The sequence below is a fragment of the Dysidea avara genome, chromosome 6 (genome assembly GCF_963678975.1).
Source record: "Dysidea avara chromosome 6, odDysAvar1.4, whole genome shotgun sequence".
Taxonomy (NCBI): domain Eukaryota; kingdom Metazoa; phylum Porifera; class Demospongiae; order Dictyoceratida; family Dysideidae; genus Dysidea; species Dysidea avara.
This window is the reverse complement of record NC_089277.1, coordinates 17523317-17547405: the sequence shown is the minus strand read 5'-3', so window position 1 is coordinate 17547405 and position 24089 is coordinate 17523317. Positions and strand designations below refer to the sequence as shown.

Below are 24089 nucleotides of genomic sequence, written 5' to 3'. Positions count from 1 at the left end.
TTGGCTCATTTGTAGTACTGCTTGACCCGCTAAAAAATATTTCAAAATCTTTTTGTTCAAATGTTTGACATAATATTTAAGGCCAGTCAAAATTTTCACAATACATTTCCTATGGGGAAGCCATATAACTACAATGTCCATTACGGCCCTTTCTCGAACTTGTAGTGGAGCCAAACTGTACATGTCTGTTCATGACACCTTTGCTGTTACCAATGATCATCTGGTTGGCTAATATGTTAACTCTATTGAGAAAAATCCACTTTAATTTTTAGCTGTTTTTCAGGATTCAGCTCAACGTGAACATACTATAGTTGGAAAAAAATAATGGTTGTTTAAGTACAATATTTCATTTGTGTTACAGAAGCATGTTACTGGCATGCTTCAAAGGAATCTTGATAGAGCTAAATCACAAGGTGGAAAAATACCTGTGCGATTCATCAAATTACTTTTTACTGGATCTGGTGCAGCTGGTAAAACTAGTTTTAGCAATCTTTTAATGAAAAACAAAATCAGTAAGGTGCACCACAGCACTGGCGTTGTTAATGCTAGACATGCTGTATCAGTCAGAAAAGGTGTTCTGCTAGGATCAAAAGAAGTAGACACTAAAGGTGTGGTTTGGTTTGAAATGGACATTGCTTCAGAGATTGCATATTTTAGACAAGTTTTGCTTTCATCAAGAAGGTCTGTACCAGCAAAAGCTAAACCATCATCAGTCGATGCACCACAGCGTAGCAGTAGTAGTGATAATAAGCACAAACAAACTGATAATGCTGTCAAGAGTCCCAAACAACTTGACAAGCCGCCATCACCTGGAAACCAAAATACTGCACTTGCCAACCCTCCAAGTTCAGTATCTCAATCAATAAGCAGTTGGTTTTCTAAACCTAAAGTTAAAAGTGATCATTTGGAAACATTTGACACTGTAGTCAATGATGCTCTCCATTCCCATTTGTCGGTAAATAAACTTATCCACCGTCCTGGGGAAGTTTTAAACATTATCACTCTACTGGATACAGGCGGCCAACCTGAATATATACACTTATTACCAACAGTTAATGTCAATCCTATGGTGAATTTCATTGTTCATGATCTGTCTAAGGGCCTTAAACAGCAAGTGTTAGTAGAATACAGTGAGCATGGTCAACATATATTCGAACCTTATCATTTGAGGTATTCCAACCTTGATATGATCAAGTTTCTAATGTCGTCAGTTAATGATTCTTTGGAAAAGCCATCATGTCAAGTTCCACAGTTGGTCAAAACTCAGGGAAAGAACACTACCTCTTACCTTTGTTGCATTGGAACACATTCAGACAGAGTTACCTCAGAAAGTATTCAGGCTACTGATAATACACTAACTGAGATGGTTGAAATTCTTGACTGCAAAGCTGCAGTTTGGCAAAACAAAGAAGGCGGTATTTTATTTCCAGTTAATAATACTACAGCTGGGAGTGACAAGGCTGAAGATCCAATTGCTGAACTTATTCGTAATAAGATTGAAATGTTAGCATCAGAGAAAGAGGTGTATGAGTTGCCAATCACTTGGATGTTGTTTGAACTTGAAGTACGACAAGTGTGTTCCAAGCAAAATAAATCTTACATATCATTTCAGGAATGCATTTCCATTGCACTACGCAGCAAGTTGATCACTGACATTGAACAAATCAAGAGTGCTTTATTATATCACCACCTGCTGGGTGTATTGTTGTACTATTCTGAAGTACCAGGCCTATGTGATTATGTGATTATTGATCATCAGTGGCTGTTTGATAAACTTAGTAGCATAGTGAGCTGGACTTTTAGGCCATCTTCTAACATACGTGCTAAAAACAAGCTGAAATACGATGGAATTCTATCAAAAGAACTGCTCCAGGAATTAAATTGGACTGAAGAACTCAAAGAAGAGTATTTTCTATCTCTTCTAGTTGAAATGAAGATAATAGCTCCCATACAAAGAGACGATGGTGCAGGCGATGATTATTTTATTCCCTATGTACTGCCAACTTGTACTAGCCAATCACAGAGTGGTGATATATTATCCCAATATGGCTACCTACAAGGTGAACCTCTTTTAATTCAGTTTATATCTAACCTTTTACCACGAGGATTTTTCTGCTGCTTAGTGGTCCAAATTATTCAACAATTGCCAAAAGATTGGAATCCTCTATTCTTCAAAAAAGACACTTACCATACGTACAGTAACTTGACTACTTTTCGCTTGCCTGGTGCATATTGTTTGTCATTAATGGATAAGCTGTCTTACCTAGAAATACAGATCAGGCACACCAAGTCTGAGCAATACCTACAACATCCTATCCATCTCACAGTGCAAGATGTTCTAGGAAGTGCTTTAGCAATTGTTTGCGTACAGTTAAATTTTAATCATGGGAGAATCCGATATGGTTTTCATTGTCAGTGTGTAGAGAAGGAAGAGGAACACTTTGCAGAGCTTGCTAAACTAACTCCTCCCTTTGATTATGCACAGTGTAGATGTGGAAGCACAATTCCAACAGAACTAAAGCACAGCCATGTAGTTTGGTTTACTGAGGTATGTAGGAAAATGAAGTTAACTGCATACTCATTAAATGGTTGTTATTATAGGATAAACAGTACCTCAAGCAAACTACACATCAAAGTCAAACTGCAACTCAGAGTCAGACTGGTAAGCAGTAAACTACAACTCTCCAATGTTGTAAGGCTACAATATTTAGTATAATTTCCAGCAGTTTTTCTGCAACTTACTAAGGTTGCATGACCAATCCAAGATAGCTGCCTCAAAGTCAGAGTGATACACACACACACACACACACACACACACATATATATAGTTGCTTCAGGTCATGAGTTAGGCTGGGTTGAGATTATGCTCTAGTACATAAATTATTATTGTGCATCCATGTGTGTGTGTGTGCGTGCGTGCACACCAACTGTCCATAGTTAGTGGGTGAAGGTCCAGGTGGGACTTTGGGTGCCCACACCTTCACCTGTGAGACATGATACAGCCTACCACGGGTTACTTGCCCTGCCCTAGGTGGATTTGCTTTTGCTGACTCATAGCACCTGAGTAGCACACAATTGTCTCAGTGCTGATCCACTGGGTAGGCATAACAGTTCCAAAAAGCATGGTAGCTGAAGGCTTTGCTTTGCCTAGCTTTGCTTTGTGTGTACGTATGTGTGTGTGTGTGTGCGTGTGTGTGTGTGTGTGTGTTTGTGTGTGGTGGTTGTGTGTGTATGTGCATGTGCATGTGTGTGTTTATGCATGTGTGTGTTTATGCATGTGTGTGTGCATGTGTGTACATGTGTGTGTGCGTGTATGTGTGCATGTATGTGTGCTTGTGTGTGCACGCGCGTGTGTGTGTGTGTGTGTGTGTGTGTGTGTGTGTGTGTGTGTGTGTGTGTGTGTGTGTGTGTGGAGAGAGAGAAGAAGTTTACCACCAAACCTTCAAATCTAAAGTTTGAAGCTCGTCTATGCACTATATATGTGACTGGGTCTGGGAAAACTGGTCTTATCACTGATGACAACAAATTAGATTTTTCACCAAGAACACAAAGCTACATGAATATTCTATCAAATTTCATAATCTAGACTTGAGTGGCCTGCTTTTCCCAAGCACAGTGGTGATCCATATGAGTGGTCTGGGGCCCCAATGGAGCTCTGGTCAGCCTGGGAATGGCTGTGTGTGGTTTTACAGCTTCATGGTGTTGAATAAAGGCCTGTGCTGTAATGTCCTTTCGTCTTAGCCAGTTTTGATACCCGAATGGCTCACAACGTAGCCTAATATGCCTTCCTCTTTAATTTTTTAAACAGTCCCTTGCCCATCTCTGGTCCCCGCCTTCCACCCTTTTGGATATCGCGTGGTAGAGTCAACATCAAGTTAAAAACTATCGAAGGTAAGAAATTGGTGTAAAATGTGTGAAAATTTGGTACACGTACTTCTACCATTGGCAAGCTACAACACACTGAATACTTAAAACCGTCATTTCTCGATACTTTTAAATAGGCGATAAGACCGGCTTTCCAAGACTGGGTCATGTATACTATATCACTGTGAAAAAGGTGGGATATAATATGTGACTGTCTCTGGGAAAACCGGTCTTATTGCCCATTTAAAAGTATCGAGAAACGTCGGTTTTAAATATTCTGTGTGTTGTAGCTGGCCAATGGTGGTAGCTACGCATACCAAATTTTCACACGTTTCACTACAATTTCTTACCTTCCTGATCATCCACTGAAGAAGTAGTCAACAGCTAAGTTTCCCGCCATTTTAGATAGTTTTTAAACCGAGGTTGTCTGTATCAGGCGAGCTCCAGAAGGGGTGGGAGGCGGGGGCCCTGGAAGGCGGGCAAGATGGTGTTCAAAAATTGAAAAGAGACGTGCTAGGATGAATTAGGCCAAGTTATACGCCATTCAGGGCTCAGAACTGGCTAAAATGAAAGGAAGTTTACAGCACAGGTCATTGTCCAACACCACAGAGCTGTACAGCCACACACAGCCATCTCCTGGTCGGCCAGGGCTCCATCAAGACCCCAGACCACTTGTACGGCTCGCCACTGTGCTCTAGAAAAGCAGCCAGCAAAAGCAGACCACTTTACTCTGGTCGACTGTGGCAGTGAAACTTGATAGTGCATTCATTAAGCTTTGTGTTTGTGTGAAAAAATCAAACTTCCTGTCTTGGGCGATAAGAACGGTTTTCGTAGATCCAGTCACATATGGTATTTCCAGTAGCTTATTGAATACAAATAAGCCTTAATATAAATCCTGTATTATACTCATCTTGTACTTTAGCCTAATCCATACTATATTATTGCATATATGGTTTCAGTCTATTTACCACATTACCTGAAATAGCTTATATCTAATATAATGCCCACACTATACCATCACATATGTGGTTTCAGTATGTTTAACACATTAACTAAAGCCTTACAAGAGATTGTTAGTATACTACAAGTTTTTCTGTATTCAATAAGCCACTGGAAATACCATCTTATATCCCTCATTTTTCACAGTGTATACTTTAACTGATGAAGCTTATTTGGGTGTGGCATGCACATTAATACTACACATGCACGCACCAGGTTAAATTAAACATGTGCTTTGTATTATACAGATTATCAGTCACCAGAGTTCAAAGTGTTTATTGACTACTATAATAAACTAGTGCACACTTTACTAGATTGCAATCTGTTTCACTACTTTGTATCAGAATACATCATTTCACTAACAGACCACGAGGAGATTACTAAACCCACTACCTTATCAGTTGTAGCAGTTGAATTTCTCCTAAATAGGATATCAGTCTTATTGCAAAGTAGCACTTGCCATGAATGTTTCCACAAGGTTCTTGCTATCATGGAAAATCATGGTAATATTGCAACTGAGAAGTTATCTCGAGAAATTAGAGTAAAACTTGCCGAAACTAGAGAAATTGTCAACAGTTATACAGGTAGGTACAATGTACTGTTATGTTCATTAATTGCATGTATGCACATACATATGATGCCATGCACAATGTTATATACATGGTTTTAACAAATAAATAATAAAGGTGTTGTTTTTGTTGTGTACAACTTGTCATTAACAGTCACTCCAGACACATCAGGGCCTTCAATGCAATATCCATCCAGTCCTGAGATAGCTGTCTCATCCAATAATCAGTTAGGCATTGAAGGTATGTAAGCTGTAGTTGCAAGCTGTGCTATATATATTCACTATTATAATGGCTACGTTAACTGTAATCTTTCTACATTATGGTAATAAAATTATGCTATATTGTCTCTTCTCCCTTACTAAATATGTTAAACATTTATACAGTAGGACTTTAAACACTGACATAAAGGGTTTGACACAACTCAAAAGAGAAAAGAGTTACATGTAAAAATTTAAAAATATCCTATAGATTAGTATTGAGGAAACTTGGGCTTAATGTAATACAGCTATGAAAGCATTGCTTTTTAATACCCTGACCACTTGCACAAATGCAGTGTTGAGCTACAAAGTGCAGTGTTTAATTAAAGTAGGGGCGAACGTCTGTATGTGACAATGGAAAAATGATCAGGTTATACAAAACATTTGTATGGAGAATGTATACATATTATATTGAGTGAATGTGAACAGACTTCAAAATTACGTGTTCCACTCAGATTATATAGCAGCAGCAACAAAATTAATGTGAACCAGATGCATAATTGTTTCACTGTAGCTAGCCAGATACCTGAGTATACAGTGTTCATTGAATACTACAGCAAACTAGTTGACAGTATATCTCCCACTGCTAAACGACTAGCTACTCACTTTGTGCCAAATAAAATTATTTCTACAATAGATGAAGATGAAATTACCAAACCGACCACACCTTCAATCAGAGCAGCTACACTACTATTGAGCAGAGTGGCCAATCCATTAAGTGCAGGATTTGAAAACTGCACTGATAGCTTTTACAAGTTCTTGGAGATTACAGAAAAGCATGGCAGCCAGGATAATTCAGATATTTCACAAGCTATTAGAAAGAAGCTATCAGAGTTGGCAACAGCAAATGATACAAAGACATCTGTATGTAATGTACTGCACTAAGTAAGTAATAGGTTAACTTATAGTCCAACCTCTTGTAGGATTATATTTATGTTTAGTGTAAATAATAGTGCTAGCAATTTTTAAAAGAAATCCCTAATATATTCTAATTGATACTGTGATTCACTTTATTTTTGTGCAAAAAATATTTGTTATAAAAATTTTAAACATTCTCATCAAGACTCACGGTAGTGAGTCGCGCGGCCAGTAAAGCAGAAACGCGCGCCGCAGACAATAAATTACGCGACCACTAACGTGAGGATTTTACAGGAACGAACGTTGTCAAATTTGGCTTGTCTATAACTCACCCGTCTTTTACGCTATCGCTCTGAAACTCTAGAGTTAAACTCATCGTGTCACTAGTAACTACCACACAAGCAGTGAAGCAAATCCATGCCGACTGTTTCGTGATCGAGATTGCCAACATGAACGGGGATGTTTCGTTTTTTTTCGCATATGGTTAGATGCAACCGCAGGTGCATGCATTACGTTCCTTTGTGCATTCCGAACACTGATTGCCCTGCTATCGCTTCAGTACTATCTCGATCGCCTCAAGATTCACATCATTGATTTCACCATACACCATTACCAAGAGTTAATAATGGGAGAGGAGAGTATCTAACGCAATACAGAGCCGTTACAAATGATTCGGCGTGATTCAAAGGGCTTCTCTCCGTAAACCTTCGTAAATTATCGAATACCATACAGGTGAAAAATTACTGTGATCGTCACGTCTGCTTCATGCGCCAGTGCAGCCGTATTGTTGAATATCGTTTGCAGTAGTGTGGAGAAGAAGATAAGTGTTCAAGAAAGAATTCTCACATGGCGGAATCCGTTACGCCCAATCGTGCGTATGCTTTTCCAGCAACTTCGAGGCTTTTTGTGCGTAGAGGCGAGAAAGACGACAGATACGAGGACTTGGACAAGGAGGGAGATAGAGGTGAGGAAGACGATAGAGGCGAGGACTTGGGCAAGGGGGAAGATAGAGGCGAGGAAGACGATAGAGACGAGGACTTGGGCAAGGAAGAAGATAGAGACGAGGAAGACCATAGAGGTGAAGAAAACGATAGAGGCGAGGAAAGTGGCCAAATGGAAACGGAACTATCGACAGAAACAATTTTTAAAGAGATGTCTCAGACGACGAGAAGTGACAGTGTGCTACAATTGGATCGACTCTGCCTTCAGCTGGAAAAGGAATTCGAAGATTTAGCATTTGTAACAGGCTTTTCCAGTAAAGATAGACAGCCAATTTTAACTATTACGCAGCGAGAGATGCACCACCATCCTCCTTTTGGGCATACATCCAGGATTCATTTGATAATCAAGGACCAGGAGTATGTGGTGAATGTTCTAGGTGTTGTTATTCAGTCTGGATCAGTAAGCACTGATGAAGAAGTCCATGAACTGTGTAATATGTTTTCAGACCAGTCATCTTACAAATTTTGCCCCGGCATTGAGTGGGACCTGTATGAAGAATATTATCACAAAGTAATTCGCTACCACCTACGATGTGTGCGATATTCTATAGCTCCCTACCAACGTGTAGATTCCGTAAACTGTGCACGTTGGTATAAGCTTCCATCAAATGCACCCTTAGCAGATAAATTTGCTAAAGAAGTGATGTGTCCTTCTTGTAAATGCATGAAGAATCGTCTTAATTCTAGGCGAAAGCTCACAGTGTCAGAAAGCCCATCCAAGAAAATAAAACGACAGCTTCCATCTTCAAAAGCCAAACTGTCTTATGTCTCCAGCTAGCCAGCCTAAACGAAAGCAAAACGCCCTCACAGAGAGAAACAATGATAAAAGAAAACTTACCAAATATGAAAGGACCGAAATAACACTGGCAGATGAGCAACACGAAGAGATGTGTGCAATTTTAAATAAAGTTGAAGAAGTAGATAAGGCTGAATTGGAGAAGGTTTTTGCTGAAGGAGATAATCATGGGGTAGGCACACAAATAAGAGAGGTGTGGACAACAGATAAACGACAACAACTAGCTCAGTTTAAAGTAGATCAAGATAGAAATGGTGAGTATCTAGAGGCAAAACATGACACTTATATCAGTGATCTATATTGTGTTTTAGTAACTGGAAAACGGAGTAACCAGTGGAGCATGATCACAATTAGGATTGGTATGTTTGATATTGCAGTAATAAGTTAAATTCTAATTTGTGTGTTTTATTTAGCGTTGGCTATTTTTACCCGAAGTCCTGCTGCATACGAAGCTCTGAAAAGTTTCAAAATTCTTCAACTTCCGTCGCGGTCTACACTGCAATCGTACACTGGAACGTTTTTACATGAACCTGGTGTAAGTAACCAGTGTATTGCAGATCAGGTGGCTCGGTATGTAATGTTTAAAGCAGAATGTGAGAAACAAGGTAGTTCAACTTTTCTGTTTTGTCATACCAGTTTGACTATTAATATACTTACTAGGGAAACGCAAGCCGCAGAGTGACGGTGTAATGATATTTGATGAGGTGAAGGTGACATGCCAGCTAATATGGAATTCCAGGAGTCATAAACTTTCTGGGTTGGCTATGACTAACAAGGACATGTCGTCCCTTAATGACATCTACAGAGTTTTGAAGGAACCGGATTCACCAGGCCAGACTTCCTACATACTTCAGTTCTTATGGCGAGATCTCACCAGCAGCTACGACATTGTAGGGCCCTACTTTACATCGAAGGAATCGGTGGATGCACAGTTTATATTGTCGTGTGTGTTAGAAACAGTACATCTTTTCCAGACTTGTGGGTTGAGAACCAGCTTGATTGTCTGCGATGGTAGTCCTGCCAACCTTACCACCATTAAGTTAAGTCATGGACATTCTGGTGCTTATTCAGTGATATCTGATACTGCCAGTAATGATATATATGATGTCAAACCGTGGATGGTTAATCCTTTCAATCCTCCGTGGCTTATCTATTGGATGATATGCCCTACTCACCAGGTAATTTGTATTAAAAATTGTAACTGGATTTGTAAAAAGGTACTTTTCCACACATTTTACATGCAAGTAAACAACCTGTACTCACAGTCAACCCTTCAATCTGGTTAAGGTGTTTTTTGTATCAACATGTAGCCAAACATGCTGGACATGAAAAATTTCAGACAGCTGAATGCAAATTACAAAATTGGTCAAATTTTGTGTGTGAAACTGGTTCCGTTTTGCAAATCCAGTCATAATTAATGAATCGTATAATATTCATTTGTTTTTCTTTTTATTTGTATAGCTCAAAAATATGATAAATGCGCTCTTTTCCTCCAAGAGTGGTGGAACAAAACTGTTCAAACGTGGCCAACATCATGGTGTTTTTGGATGGAATTCCATTATAGCTATGTACCAACGAGAAGTAAGCCGGGCTAAACAGAATCTGACCAGGATGGTGCCACGTTTGACAGAGGTCCATGTTGTTAGGGATTCTTGGACTAAACTCAACGTTTCACCAGCCAAGATCATGCAGGTAAATTTCCTTGTACACTGTATTTAATTTTAAGTAGTATTACAGCAAGAGCAAGTCCTGGGAGAATTGTTTTGGTACACCAATCAAGACCCACCGCCAGCTGATTCCGATACTACTAATGAAACTTGGGAGTATCTGCAAGCATGTCACAAGCTATTTGAAAGTGGATTTCTATCACATGATAAAGTAGACAACATGGATTCTCCTGTGTTACAGAACATCGATGATGGGTATAAACATTTTACCTCATGGCTGTCTACACTACTTGAGGAAGGTAAACAATTGATGTTATATATTATACTTACATACGATCATATTTATAACACTTTAGATTCGGACTATCCACATGTTTCATCGAATCAGAAGTCTTTTTTGTCATGGCAAAGTAAGTTAGTCAATTGTTTTACAAACAATCTATACTAATACTTTTATATAGCCTGGGACTTGCTACGCATCGATGTTTACAGCTTTAGAGCATTCTGTAAAGATTTTTTTGCAAAACATCCTGGTTATTTTGTGTCTCCATTGAGAATATCTGGCTCTGCAGTTGAGAGCCTTTTTAGCCAGTTTAAACGTAATGCTGGAGGAAAACTTGATTCTTGCAATTATGTGACAGCAAGGTGTGCACATCTGGTCCAGCAGTGTGCATCAGGACACCACAGTGGAGTTGGCTACCGGGATGAAACATTGACCTACATGGAATTGCCCCTCCACAAGAAATCATATGGAAATTCATAAAATAATTTGTTGTTTAAAAATTTATCTGTCATTGTTTTCTTATAGTTGACAACTTTGTATGATGTGCTAATAGTGTTGTGCGTAAGTTAGTATCTGTAGTCAATGCTAATCCTTTTTTAGCAGCTAGGTCTTGTTTTGTAGCAGATACAAATTCCTGTATTTGTGTATTACACAATTTTCTGGACAGTTCTTCATAGATATTCATCATTGCCAGCTCACTGTCAGCATCTTGTACCATGGAGGGAACAAGTGCTTTTAGCACACTGATAAATTCCTCCCTGAGGCTTGTACATTCCTTAACTTTTTCATGTCCAGCCTATTAAACAAAATTATATGTAAGACGGAACCAAATATTTGCCAAAAACTGAAGTACATTCAACACAAACCTTAACTAAATAGTCTCCATGTTTACGAAATCCTTCCTCATTTACTACTTCCTTCAAAGTATCATCAAAATTATGTAGAAATGGTATCAAGCTATTGTCAGGAAAATACAAAAACCCCCTGTCACGATAACTCAAATACGCTGGAATAGTAGATTTATCTTTCATTTTCATGGCTTGCAACATAGAAATTTCTACAGACAACATATTTCTCTTGGTACTATCACATTTTTTAATTGCCTTGTATCGATTCTTAAGCATACTACAGATTGTTGCCCCACCAAAACGATAGTACACATCGTCACCATCAGTAATGCTGGAACTGGTTTGATCAATTTCCGTGGTACACTTTTCTATTAAAGAGTCTTGAAAACTTGAGACTTGGTCGAGAAGAAACCTGTAGAGCCTTGATGATACAGCCAACATTATAGGATTGCTGGTTGGCACAGGAGTATTACATGCTTTGCAAAACTCCAGCCAACTATTTCTGATGGTCACTATTTCAGAAAACCCAGCATCATTTTCTGAAATATTGATGGCTGCTAATGTATATTGCTCCTCTAGAAGAAATGCACTGCACCTTGCATACCAATCCAACTGGAATTGCATAAACGAGTTCTTCATGGGTTTATATTTTTCGTAGAGAACAGCGAAGGTGTCGCGATGGTGTGTCACGATTTGCAACATTGGCTCAGGGTTTTCAAAAAATCTCCTAGTAAATTCTTCTAGTCCACTACCTTTAAACTGCTCTTCGATATCACTCCGCATTTCTTCAACTAGACTAAGTGGAGCTACTGCTTTCATAATCTTAACCAGTTCAGTGCGATTCTTCTTCGGCAGCACCTTATCTACTCGTCGCTTCTTTTTGCTTGCATTGTCCGGCGCTGTCTAGCCATCACCACCATTTGTTCCTTTTCGCTTGCTGCCTCTCTTTGTTGAACGCTCTTTTGCACACGCTTTACTTGCACTCGACGCCGCCATAGTACTGAGTTGATACTCACGTGTGAACACATTCGATACCAAGTATTTTTATATGCTAATGCGTGCGCCCTTCGTAAATACTTTCGCATATTAACACATCTGATGGAAGCCCTTTGAATCACGCCGAATCATTTGTAACGGCTCTGTATAGAGCATTTTCAACACGTGATCTTCATTACGTAATTTAAAGTTTCGCCTACGCGTCCACCATATTGGTGAACCACTAGTACTGGTGAACCGTGTAATAGTTCGCTCAGTGTATCGTGTTTACAGAATTCTTCTGGCGGTGAAGAGAATTCATACTAGAAGTGGAAGAGAAGTACACCTCTGGTAATTCTTTACAAGGTTGATTAGTAACTGCACGAAGGGGTGGACTAAAAATAGAGCCTCGCAACAAGTTGGAATTTCTCTTAAAGGCTATTCCGGACAAGTTTCGTTACTCTGTTTGCTGTTGTTACTAAAGGTATTGGCTACTGGCTGGAGTAACGCCCGGGATTTAACTCAGCAGATCCACTGTAGCTGAGTTCGAGCTACTGAGTGTGCATGGTTCAGGCTCAGCCTGATTTTTAGTGAGATATAAGCTCTTTATATCTTTGTAAATGTTTTACTAATTGTTCCATGATAGAAAATGCTTAGCTATGATGTTCTATGATTCTTTGGTCCATTGTATATGTAGCCAGCTGTCACCTAGAAATACTCAGTGCACATATTGCAAATGGGATTGCTGAAAGGAAGACTCTGGGAGGTGTCATTCACAGACCTTGCAATCAATGCTATACTTTTAAGTATTACTGCTGAGGTGATGAGACTGAATATGTTAAAGTGTCTTTATGTTTGATGACTTATTAGTGGTCCTACGGCCATACACGAACTGTAGAAATGATTCAGTGTTTTGTTAGAATAAGTGAGCATTCTATAATTGAACAGTTCTGTACAGAAATGAATGAACTTCAATTTTAGTTCAATTATTTGAACACACTCTGGGTTCGGATAATAGATGGGTCACTATACTAATTGTCTCTGCCCCTCAGACGTATACAAATGCAAAAACTTACAAAACCAAACATGTACAATAATCATTATATACTAAATGCAAGAACTTCATGAATATTATAGTTTTGGGTGATCCACTTCACAACTGTAAAGTGGTGAGTCTCAGTGGTGGTTAATACAATAAACCTTTCTGACATGACTGTCATAACTGTGGCTTATCCAGTATACGTAGATGTGAGAAGTTAAACTACTGCTGATGGGACACATGGACAGACATGACAACATTTAATCAGAAGTGATCGATTTCCCTGATGTGTGTACTGTTTACGTCATTAAATTGCAGATAGCTACTGGTTTTCTGGTAAACAGTGCATGCATGGAGTCCAAGAATATGGCTGTTTTTCTATAACAAAACAGCAAATCTTACAAATGACACAAATGTGTGGACTGATCCATCTGTTGTATAAACATTTTCTGGACATCTAAAATGGAACCTCTCTATTATGGACATTGGGACTGAGAAGTTTTGGCCACTTTTTGCTGTAATATAGAGGTTTTCCTCTTTTAGAGGTAAAAATGTATTGACCAGACATGTTGGGACCAAAATTTTTGTCAATATGGAGGTTTTTTTATTGTGTCCTTAATTCGGGGAGTTTGTTGAGAGAGGTTCCACTGTACTATCTAGTCTACTACTCAAATTTTGCATGTAGTTGATCATGACACTTGAGTTTACATGCAGGTGTGCAGAAGATCTTCACGCAACTCTGTTTGTGTGCAGAACTCGCCATGGAGAAACAACTATTATATTATCTGTAAATTGTCCAATAAGACCAAGTGTCTAGTCATACCACCACGGCATAGCTATCAAGAACAGAACACATGTGGCATTCAGTAAAATCCGGCTTAGTGAGATTTGCATTTACTGGGCATATTTCAGCAGTCATAATTACAGTTGTCTCACTTTCATGTTAGTTCTGACAACCCAAGCCTATCCAACACCTAGTAAGCCATACTAAGTGCTGTACCTGGATGTTGTTATTGCTGGACAACAACCTAAAATGGGCACAGCATACAGGTATCAACATGATCACTGCAAAGGCAAATTCAGTAAGGGGCCTTATGATGTAACTGAATTAACATAGCAAAATGTCTGGTTTAAGCAGTTAGCTAAATGCTATTGTTTTGATACATGTGTTCTTCCCATTCTTGAATATGCCTGTATACAGTCTGGTCTCCATACCATGAACAAAACATTTACTAACTAGAGATGGAGCAGAGAAGGCCAACAAGGTTGTTGCGAGTTGTTTCGCTGAACAACTACAATATAACAACTATAGCTCAGTAGTGCTCTCCCTTACGCGGAAATGTTGAACAGCACCATCCCAGTCCTTTGACATTGAGCCACTACACACTGGAATGATCACTCTTGTCAGGGATACCAAATAACGGGTGTTTAACACGGAGAAATTCCCTTGAGATTCTTTATAAAGAACGGCTTCTTTCAGTCGGCCGGCACCTTTCGTGCTTATTAATCACCCTCCTTGCCTTCTAAAGCACTGCCAAAGATGCAATTCTCTTCCACAGCAACCATGACTTCTCTCCACTGCCAGAAGAATACTGTAAACACGCAATACTGAGCGAACTATTATATGGTTCACCAGTGCTTGGTTCACCAGTATGGCGGACGCGTAGGCGATATTTGAAGTTACGTAATGTAGATCACGTGTTGAAAATGCTCTATTGCGTTAGACACTCTCCTCTCCCATTATTAACTCTTGCCATTACCCTAGTCATAATTTCAGCACCAAACGAAATTTCAGTCGTCCTCAGTCGACCTAGAGGCCAAATACAAGCCCCATATTGTTGTTTTCTGCAATACTCGCTTGGCATGTAGGGCAATGTGTCTTTAAACTGTTCTAAAAATTTCGTTGAGATTGAAACATATTTTTTCGAGAATGGCTAGTTTGAAATTTGAATTTAATCGCCCCCGCATAATTTGCTCTCTGTAAGAATTTAACTCGGAATTTAAAGAATGACGTAGAGCACAACTGCGGTCACTGGTTATTGATGAACTGGCGCTGTGTGTAGTTGATCAGTGCATGTAGCCACAAAGAGAAGTGTGCTGCCATAGATTATAGTCTATAATCTATGGTGCTGCATACCATCGTTCGATTTTGAAATTAGTCGCCCCCACGTAATTTGCTCTCTAAGGGCGCGGCTTAAAGAATGACGCAGAGCACAACTGCGGTTACCAGTTGTTGACACAAGCTGTAAGTAATTAACACATGTAGCTGAAGGAAGTGTGCAAAACCACCTGAAAAGTTTACAATTGTCACCATGCATTTTATAGCACCCCCACACAAAAATTACACATGAAATTACAACATACAGAGGACACATGAATACCAAATAGTTTTCACAACAATAATGTAAGAATTGTACAACAATGACTGTGATATAACTGCTATGAAAATCTTCTCCAGTGGCCCGCCATGGTAGCAAGTCTCACACGATGGCATGTATATTCATCCAAACACAGTGGGAGTAACGAGTAATAAGTGCAGTCATAAGTTGGTATGACTCCATTTGTAGAATCCAGATGAGTGCATGGGTGTGCCTCCAGTATGTCTAAACAGTTAACAAACATTCCTGTTATATATGTGCTAGAGTTGCAATATAATAGTATAGTTTACAACAATACATAGTCTCCATTGTATCACTATCAAACGACACTAAGTGGAGGATATTGTTGCATCTCTAGTATGCACACTCCATCAGTACAACCTGTCTTAATGGGCCACCAGTATAGAAATACAACCTCTCTTGAAAAGCCAATTCCAAATTGAGAATTTATACACTGCTACCTGCTTATTGAGTAAAGGTGGCAATAAACAAGTTCCACCGTAATTTATGCAGTGATCTCATCTTGTATATTCTGTCAGTGGATGAGATCCACTTGGCCAGGACAAAATGTGACCCAAATGTTCTGGATGATCCATACTCAACCCACTTATGACCCAGTGGCACAATGGAACTGAGTAGTTATAGAGAATACAGTTATAAATATTTCTAAGATGTGTGGACACATTACAACATGTGCATACAAGACATGCTACGTACCGTTTTAGCATTTCAAGTCACCACATTATTTATGGACCAGTCAACAATGCTTCATAGTGCCCATCAGTAAACCTGAAGAAGAAAAGTTACAAAAAATAAAAATGCACATAAATACAGTGAAACCTCATTTATAGGGCCAGCTCTGGGACCAAAAATAATTTGACCTGAATAACAAGGTGGCCTTATTAATGAGGTCATAAACTACTGTTTATCTATATTTTGAACCTTCTATAGGTGGCCAATATAATGAGGTGGTCTTATTGAAGAGGTGGACACTAAGTAAGGTTTCACTATACATATGGTTAACAATGGTAAACAATATTAATGGTTAACAATAATACGCTGAAACCTTACTCAGGTCACTTCTTGTGGCAGATTGCTCTGTACACAAAATGACACATTCAGGGATAGTATTTAGATGGATGATAAAGTAACTCATGACTTAAATACTCATGATGTGTCACTGCTAGGCAGTATCTGATATGGCTACCATATACATGGCACTGCCAAAGCATAACATCGTACTTGCTTGCACGCACGATTTTGCTCAAAATTTTAAAAATTGATAATTAAGGGGTATGGCAACTGTTTCGCTTGCAAGACTGTGTGGCAGCTGTTCCCCTTCTGTACAAGTGGCCACCAAGACAGGTCCACTGTGGATGAAAGCCAGGCATTAGATATTTGGTATTTCATGTGTTCAAGGCATTCCAGGGCTTCTGGTAGTCTCAAATCTCACCACAGTTTAACTCAGGCAGTGTTGTGGTCACCACTAAACCACTGGAATGCTGTGTTATGTTCATCTTATGCTTGGCTACTATATAGTAGAACTGAAGGGATACTCTGAAAAATATAATATCCTATGGATAATGACTTCATCACTTTCACTTATAAGGACCAAAAGTGAAAATTTTTACACATTGGGCTGACAGCCAACTACCTATGTCTGAAGCAGTGCCTTTGGTGCTCTAACAGATTGGCTGCCCCCTTGCTGCCGGTACTCACGGTCTCATACACTGTTCACACTTAATCCATCTCTATAGCCAATTAGAACAGCATGCTTCTTACCATTTTAAGGCCGCAAAATGCAGCCACCTCCTTAATAAGCTAGGTCAGAAAATTTTGTCTGTACCTGAATAATGACCAGTTTTCACTGCACTATTAGTGATTAGTGATCATGGAGGATTATTTATTAAGATACTAAGATATACAAATGCTGCAACCTCTAAATATAGCAGTAAAATTTTTACCCTGGTCCAATAGAGCGATAACTTTTACGTCACAAAATTACGTTAAAATGTGTAACTGCAACTTCCGCAGGGCAAAAAGTGGGGCAAATTCAATGGTGGAGCACCTTCAAGAGGCTGCAACTTGGCTTCTGGTGCTCCATTCGCAATGAAACTTACTCAAGACATAGATGAGAAGTTGGGAAACATGATGAAAAACATCACTTGGGCATCAGGTTGGTTTAAAAGGTAGCTAGTAGCTTTGATAATAATATAAATCAATAATAAATGCCCACAGTGGGCACAGAGACAAACTCTGCCCAATCTTGTTGTCAGGTTGGTTTTACCCAGGTTAAAAGGATAAAACGGCTTCCCACACAATTATCAGTCATAACTCGCCCAGCACGGATCAAACTAACCTGCACTACTTGAATATCTGTTATACTACTCTCTTCTTTGTTCCTGACAACGTGGTTTCATTTAGAAAGACATGTACAGTCTCAACAAACCTCAGGCAAAGTAAACTTGTGCCCCAATGGTATGCGTACATTTTCTGCCCCAGGGAAGTGATTATGTAACGACTGTGACGTCAGGTGTTACCACTCTATCTCTAATAATCGTGAGAGACTCTACTGTACAGACCGAGATACATGTAAGAAATCGATTAGCCGTTGTTCCCCTCTTCGTACTGGACTTCGCAGAACGATCGTGAAGGATCGAATTTTAAAGCAACCACTGTCAACAATGTTATGATCACGTGATACGCAACTACAATACAAAACAATTGTAGCGCCTAACATAATAATTACATAAGAAGTCTTAATAATGTACAAGTAAATGACAACAAGTTTTTTATCATGCCGGTATGTGCTAATCGCCTTTTTACAATTAAGTTTTACAACACAAATACATGTATAGTTAGACTAGCACTACATCCCTTCTACACGAAAAGGCAAGCAATGAGAGTATGAGACAACAGCCTCTCAAAGATCACAGCCTATTCTGGTGCGCTTATTTAGTAGTAATATAAATTTTAACGGCGTTTATTTACAACAAGACATAATTACGCGCCCCTCTATTGTCTCTGTACATACTTGTCATTTCTCTACTATTCTTATGTTGCAAAGGCGTGGTTTCTCCGCTTGAATTAGTCAATGCGCGAAGAAGATCGAGATACTCTAATAGAGCAGTCAAATTGACTCTAACAGAACAGTCACGTTTCTACAAGTGCTGTATTTTATATTGTAAAGTCTGTAAGTAGCTAGTGATTTAAACTATACAATCCAGTGTTAGGCAGGAGTTGTAAATATGCTGTAATATTGATTTTGCTGTGTTACAGCTGTTTTGTGACTGCTCTATTAGAGTATCTTGATGCAGTACAAGATGAAAGGCAAAGTGTTACTAAGGGTTTACTAGTTAAAATGGGTGTTAGCTGACTGCAGTTGCATGCCACTAAAATTACAGTTGTATTTTAATATTCTATCACTGTAATCTGGAGTTTCTGTCAAAACCATGGAAACTCACCTATTGTTTTCAACAGTATATGCTTACTCTAACAAAAAGTATTGAAATCTCATCCAAAAACAGCTTGTAGCTGTAAAAAAGTACGCGTCCAAGTAAAGCAGAGTTAACTGCAACAAAAAGTAATGATATCATAATGCGGCCATGTGTGAGGTGTGCAAGTTGTAAAATTAATATTAGCTAATCAGATAATACAATATTATTGTTAAAGTGTTAATGAGAACTATGTGATGCTGGTAGTTTTTAAGTGTGTGAGCATCTTCATAAATGCCACATAAATTTGATTCTCAATAAAGCAATGTGTATAGATTCTCTGATAGCAATAAATAGTTTGAGTTTGGTCGCCTTTCCTGTGTACGGCAATGCTATGAACAAAGGAAAGGCGGCCAAACTCAAACTATTTATTGCTATCAGAGAATCTATACACATTACTTTATTGAGAATCAAATTTATGTGGCATTTATGAAGATACTCACACACTTAAAAACTACCAGAATCACATAGTTCTCATTAACAATAATATTGTATTATCTGATTAGCTAATTTTAATTTTACAACTTGCACACCTCACACATGGTCGCATTATGATATCATTACTTTTTGTCAGTTAACTCTGCTTTACTTGGACGCACACTTTTTTATAGCTACAAGCTGTTTTTGGATGGGTATAATTTACGTGAATGACTGCTCTATTGGTGTATATTAAAAGAAATTGTTATTCAAATTACAGTATTTAGAATCTATGTGTTGTTATTCGCTAAATCATAATATAGTGGAACATCGCTGGATACTCTTGATTGTTATGTTCGACACTCTGCCAGCAGTATGATAAACTTTGTATGTACACATACGTACACATATTTATTTGGTGTTATCTAAATGAGTGCACATATAAGCTACATCCTTTTTGTACTAGTTAGCTTTCTAATAAATAGGACTGTATTCTGACATTATATTAAGTGATAGTTCAAGTAGTGTTAAAGCATTAACATTTATTTACACTTGTTAAGTATAAACTGTTGTCAAAAGATATACATATACGTAGCTATGTTTAGTTTGATAACTATACTACCAGGGGCGTATCTAAGGTGGTTTCCAAATTTGGTAGTCAGTTATAGGTGTACTCCCAGCTGCTGACAGATTATGTACATTAAAATACTTCAAAATTTACTAGACTCATGATTGCATGGATGATAATCAATTGATCTATACATCTTATGCAGGTTTAGAAACAAGTGCACAGGAAATAAATAAGGGGTCTAGACACAGGGGTACCAAGAAGCTTTAAAGCAGCTGGGGCCCTGGCAAGGCACACACAGACACACACAATAAAAAAGAAACAGAACATACACTTTATTATGTTTGGTTCCCTTTAAGTCCTAAATGTTAATCAACTATATGTACTGGTCAGGTAATATAATAATCCTTCTCCAATCAATATAAAAACTCCATAATAAGCTAAACCATTGATTTCTTTAGTAAATTTCAAGTTGGTCTTAGATTAATTAGTTCTAAATATTCTATTAGAGTAGTTCAACTACTATATTTTGAAAATACACCTGACTGCTCTACTATAGAGTTCTAAAAGGTTTTTAATACATAACCTTATTCTCTCTGTGAGGAATTGTTTTTATAAGGTTCCCATTACATTGTATAGTTATGCCCTGTTCCCATTTAATAATTGTGTATATTCAGTTGTGCCTGTTAAACTAAGATAGTCTGGTGTTCCTGCTTGTAAGCCTACTAATTAAAATTTCAGGGGGGTTTCTGGAACCTCAGAAAACCCCCTCCCCTTAATACGCCCTACACTGGGAGCAAAGTAATGTAAATCCAAAGGGAAGTTCTACTCTGGCTTGCAAAACAGTCCACTATAGCAAACTAGCTATACAAGTCATAGTAGCTATAGCAAATGATTGCTCTTTAGCATTGTTTTTCACTGTTAAAATATTTTGCAAATGCACTTAAAGTCAACAATGACTCAGTACTTTTAGAAGTTTTTAAAATGTGCATATAAAGTGGCCACAATTTAAAGTGGTTTTATGTACAATATTGACAATTTTGCTGAATTCATCAGCATGCAATGGTTTTCCTTATAAAGGGACACTCCATAGCAACCCATGGAAGGCTATAATGTTACCAATGTGCATACACAATACACTGTAGCCATAGAACTCTTAGTAAGACTGGACTATGCTGTTGCTTATTTGGTACAATCTTGCTAAATTTGTAATCACTTAATTAGCAATTATTGGTCAGGGAAATACCAATAAGAAAAGAATCAATCTGATTGGCAGAACTACAGAATCAAACAATCATTACAACATTTGGTTATTCTATTGGAGAATTTAATGAACCTAATCAAGATTTACTACTAATTTATATTCTTCACTCTAACAAAAGCTATGCAACTACAATTCATTTTGCCATTGATTTGTTGTCGGAACCTGCATGTGTGGATGACAGTAGAAACTGAGGTAAATTATAGTCTCAGTATTGTTTTCCTTTACATTAATTTTGGTTGAGAAAAAGACAATAAAATAACCAATAGCTAGTCACGCAGCAGTCAGGATGTTGTAAAACATGGAATTTAATGGTAGTATATGGCTAGATTATGCTATGCATATTCACCACCTGTTTTTGAGGGTCTTCGGTCACTAAATTGATTATGTGCTCATAACATGCAGACACTCATTCACAATTACTATTGGCATATACTGGCATACATGAATATGATGAAGCATATTTGTAACAAACTGATTAGTCAACAAAGAAAAGATCAGAACAAAGGAACATACTACCATTTCACAGCAGCTAGTCAGAGCTTGTTGATGGGCAGGAAATTGAGTTGGTTAACCTCAAACCTTGCAAGTTCAACCTAACACCTATAGAGAAGCAATCATATGAATACTCACATTCTGTAGGGTACAATAATATTCACTATCCATTAGCAGGCTATAATATAGGACATGTTTTCCCAACAAAGTATAAAAGCATAAATACAGCTGCAGGCTGGCTGATAAGACTATAGTTAAGTTTTAAGTCATCATCAAAGTATATATCCAAGTTTTCCTGGGGCCTACCCCAGGCCCGATTATAATCATACTGAAATACTTAATTGGGACCTTATCTAAACATGTATGTGTGTGGATTATTCAGGCATTAATATTGCAGTCCCACATGTACAACTGTGCAGCAATGTTTTTACCACTAATACAGTTTGTACACTTTACACTGACAATGATATTTAATTTTCACACTGATGAATTCACTAAATTGCAATGGCTTCCTTTCTCTTTTGCACATCAAAACAATTATTTCAGTTCTACGATGTTCAACTGATCAAAAAATTGTGACACACAGCTAAAGTGCATGCATGAACCTACAAAATATAGTATAAAAGATACAACTAAATGTCCTAATCACAAAAGCAACATGTTTATAGCAGTCACTTCCACAGTGAAAAGAGATCTGATTTATACAAGTACTCCATTGGACTGACTATTTTGTACCACCTTGTATTCACCAATTATAGTAAACAATTTTCTATTTGGGAATCTTCTCTTCAGATTCATCTTGAATTTTATCAAGTTGATAAGCCTATTGCCACATTCATCAAAAATACAGCTGCATGTACATATAAGGAGGTTCAAAAGTTGAGGAGAATTCTTAACTAGACTGGTAATTCCATCGGCTTCCACTGAGTTTACATGTGCTGCTACTTGTACTAACTGACCATGAGCTGAAATTGTATCCATGAATGTCACAGAGAGATCAGTATCTTAAATAAAAAGGATATTTAATATTCTTAAATACCTTGAAAGTAGCTGCATGGTCTGGTGTGATGTTGAAACCTCTCCATCGGAACCAAAATCTCAAAAAATGAGATCACACGAGAACATCAGGGCTACAATATTTAAGTCATGAGGCATAAAATTATTTTGCACCCACTCTGTCAACAGTACAAAACAAAGGATCTGACTCTTTGGTGGTATATGCACTGTGAGTTCTTTCGGCCGGCCCTCAATCTGAAGTAACGGATCGACGTATTCATCAATTAAATAAACTTCCAGTTTCTCCAAATGTTCCATGTGTTGTACGGCAACTTTCAGTTGTTCGGTGTCTAACTTTGCTCTTGTTGGTAGAATTAGTTGCGTAACTTTGCTACAACAAGCCATCATCTTGAATAACTTCGACGGTGTCACGTGATCAGAGAAAACCAATCGCTTTATGCATAGATCCTTTATACTATGCTTTATGTAACCTCCACAAGCCTTCAACACTTTCATTACAGAACGATCCTCTCGACGGTCATAAAGCGGCCATACAAAGTCATTCCACAGGGACGGTGTTTCGCTCACAACTCGTACGAGTGTTCGTGAAACGTATCGCAACTTCACTTTGTCGCGTGCCGTCGGTAGTCTGGCGGCGCCCGCCCCTTCGCATTTACTCTGTGCGAAGGGGCGGGCGCCGCCAGACTATGCCGTCGGTAGAAAGGATACTATGTATACTAGATCTAACAACTCAGCAGGAAGACTTAAGATGTGCAGAGACTCTTTATAACGTGTTCTCTCGCAGCCTCCATCCTCAACTCAACTACGCAAGCAACCACGTTCAACCTTTCCCGATTCGATGTAAAATTGCGCGTTTGGGCTCACGTGGTAGAAGAGTTTCGTTTGTGTTTGCATAGATAATATACGGTGTTTGCAACTGGAAGGTACAAAGCTTAAGTATACTTTTATGCGACTTTTTTATGGTTGTGCCAGGCAAATAAGGCAATGGCTTGAAAGTTGAGAGAGAGGAGTGTGTGAATGGGAAGCTGAAGCACTCCCCTCTTTTAAAAATTATGGTGTCCATGCTAGCTATAGTGCACTGCAGATGCAGAGCATACATGGGCAGTAAAAGCACTGAAAGAAGAGCTAGCTAATATCATCAGCTAGGCCTATAGAAATCAACAAGAGGGGATCAAAGGGGTAACTACTCTAATAGAACAGTCATGCAACTACTCTAATAGAACATCCATCATTGAACAATTGCACACACCAACTCCTAGACCCCTTGAACTACAACTTTGAACTCAAACCATACTGCATGCAG

At 38.5% G+C, this 24089-nt stretch overlaps 2 protein-coding genes across 4 annotated transcripts in view; both read left to right on the top strand.

Moving 5' to 3' along the window:
- The window catches only part of LOC136257865 (uncharacterized), a 188719-nt gene extending 168752 nt beyond the window's left edge, over positions 1 to 19967 (top strand). For 2 of the 3 annotated variants that reach the window (XM_066051182.1, XM_066051184.1), the window contains 6 exons: positions 362 to 2548; positions 2602 to 2662; positions 5112 to 5447; positions 5586 to 5672; positions 6204 to 6574; positions 19769 to 19967. In XM_066051182.1, coding sequence (XP_065907254.1) covers positions 362 to 2548; positions 2602 to 2662; positions 5112 to 5447; positions 5586 to 5672; positions 6204 to 6574 — 3042 coding nt within the window. In that variant the 3' untranslated portion in view covers positions 19769 to 19967. The remainder of the gene's footprint in view (positions 1 to 361; positions 2549 to 2601; positions 2663 to 5111; positions 5448 to 5585; positions 5673 to 6203; positions 6575 to 19768) is intronic. The other variant, XM_066051183.1, reaches the window with a different exon arrangement.
- On the top strand, positions 8393 to 11069 carry LOC136258453 (uncharacterized). Its single transcript, XM_066051763.1, has 8 exons — positions 8393 to 8598; positions 8656 to 8703; positions 8758 to 8949; positions 9005 to 9522; positions 9806 to 10036; positions 10082 to 10310; positions 10368 to 10421; positions 10473 to 11069. Exons 1-8 carry the CDS (start codon positions 8436 to 8438, stop codon positions 10772 to 10774), a joined length of 1737 nt encoding a protein of 578 aa, XP_065907835.1. The 5' UTR covers positions 8393 to 8435; the 3' UTR covers positions 10775 to 11069.
- Positions 19968 to 24089: the final 4122 nt, after the last annotated feature.

Bases quoted from the DNA above. Each gene is read 5' to 3' on its own strand.
- LOC136258453 (XM_066051763.1), top strand. From the start codon at position 8,436: ATGTGTGCAATTTTAAATAAAGTTGAAGAAGTAGATAAGGCTGAATTG. The intron at 9,523-9,805 runs GTAATTTGTATT...TTATTTGTATAG, and splicing joins TGATATGCCCTACTCACCAG to CTCAAAAATATGATAAATGC. The intron at 10,037-10,081 runs GTAAATTTCCTT...GTAGTATTACAG, and splicing joins CACCAGCCAAGATCATGCAG to CAAGAGCAAGTCCTGGGAGA.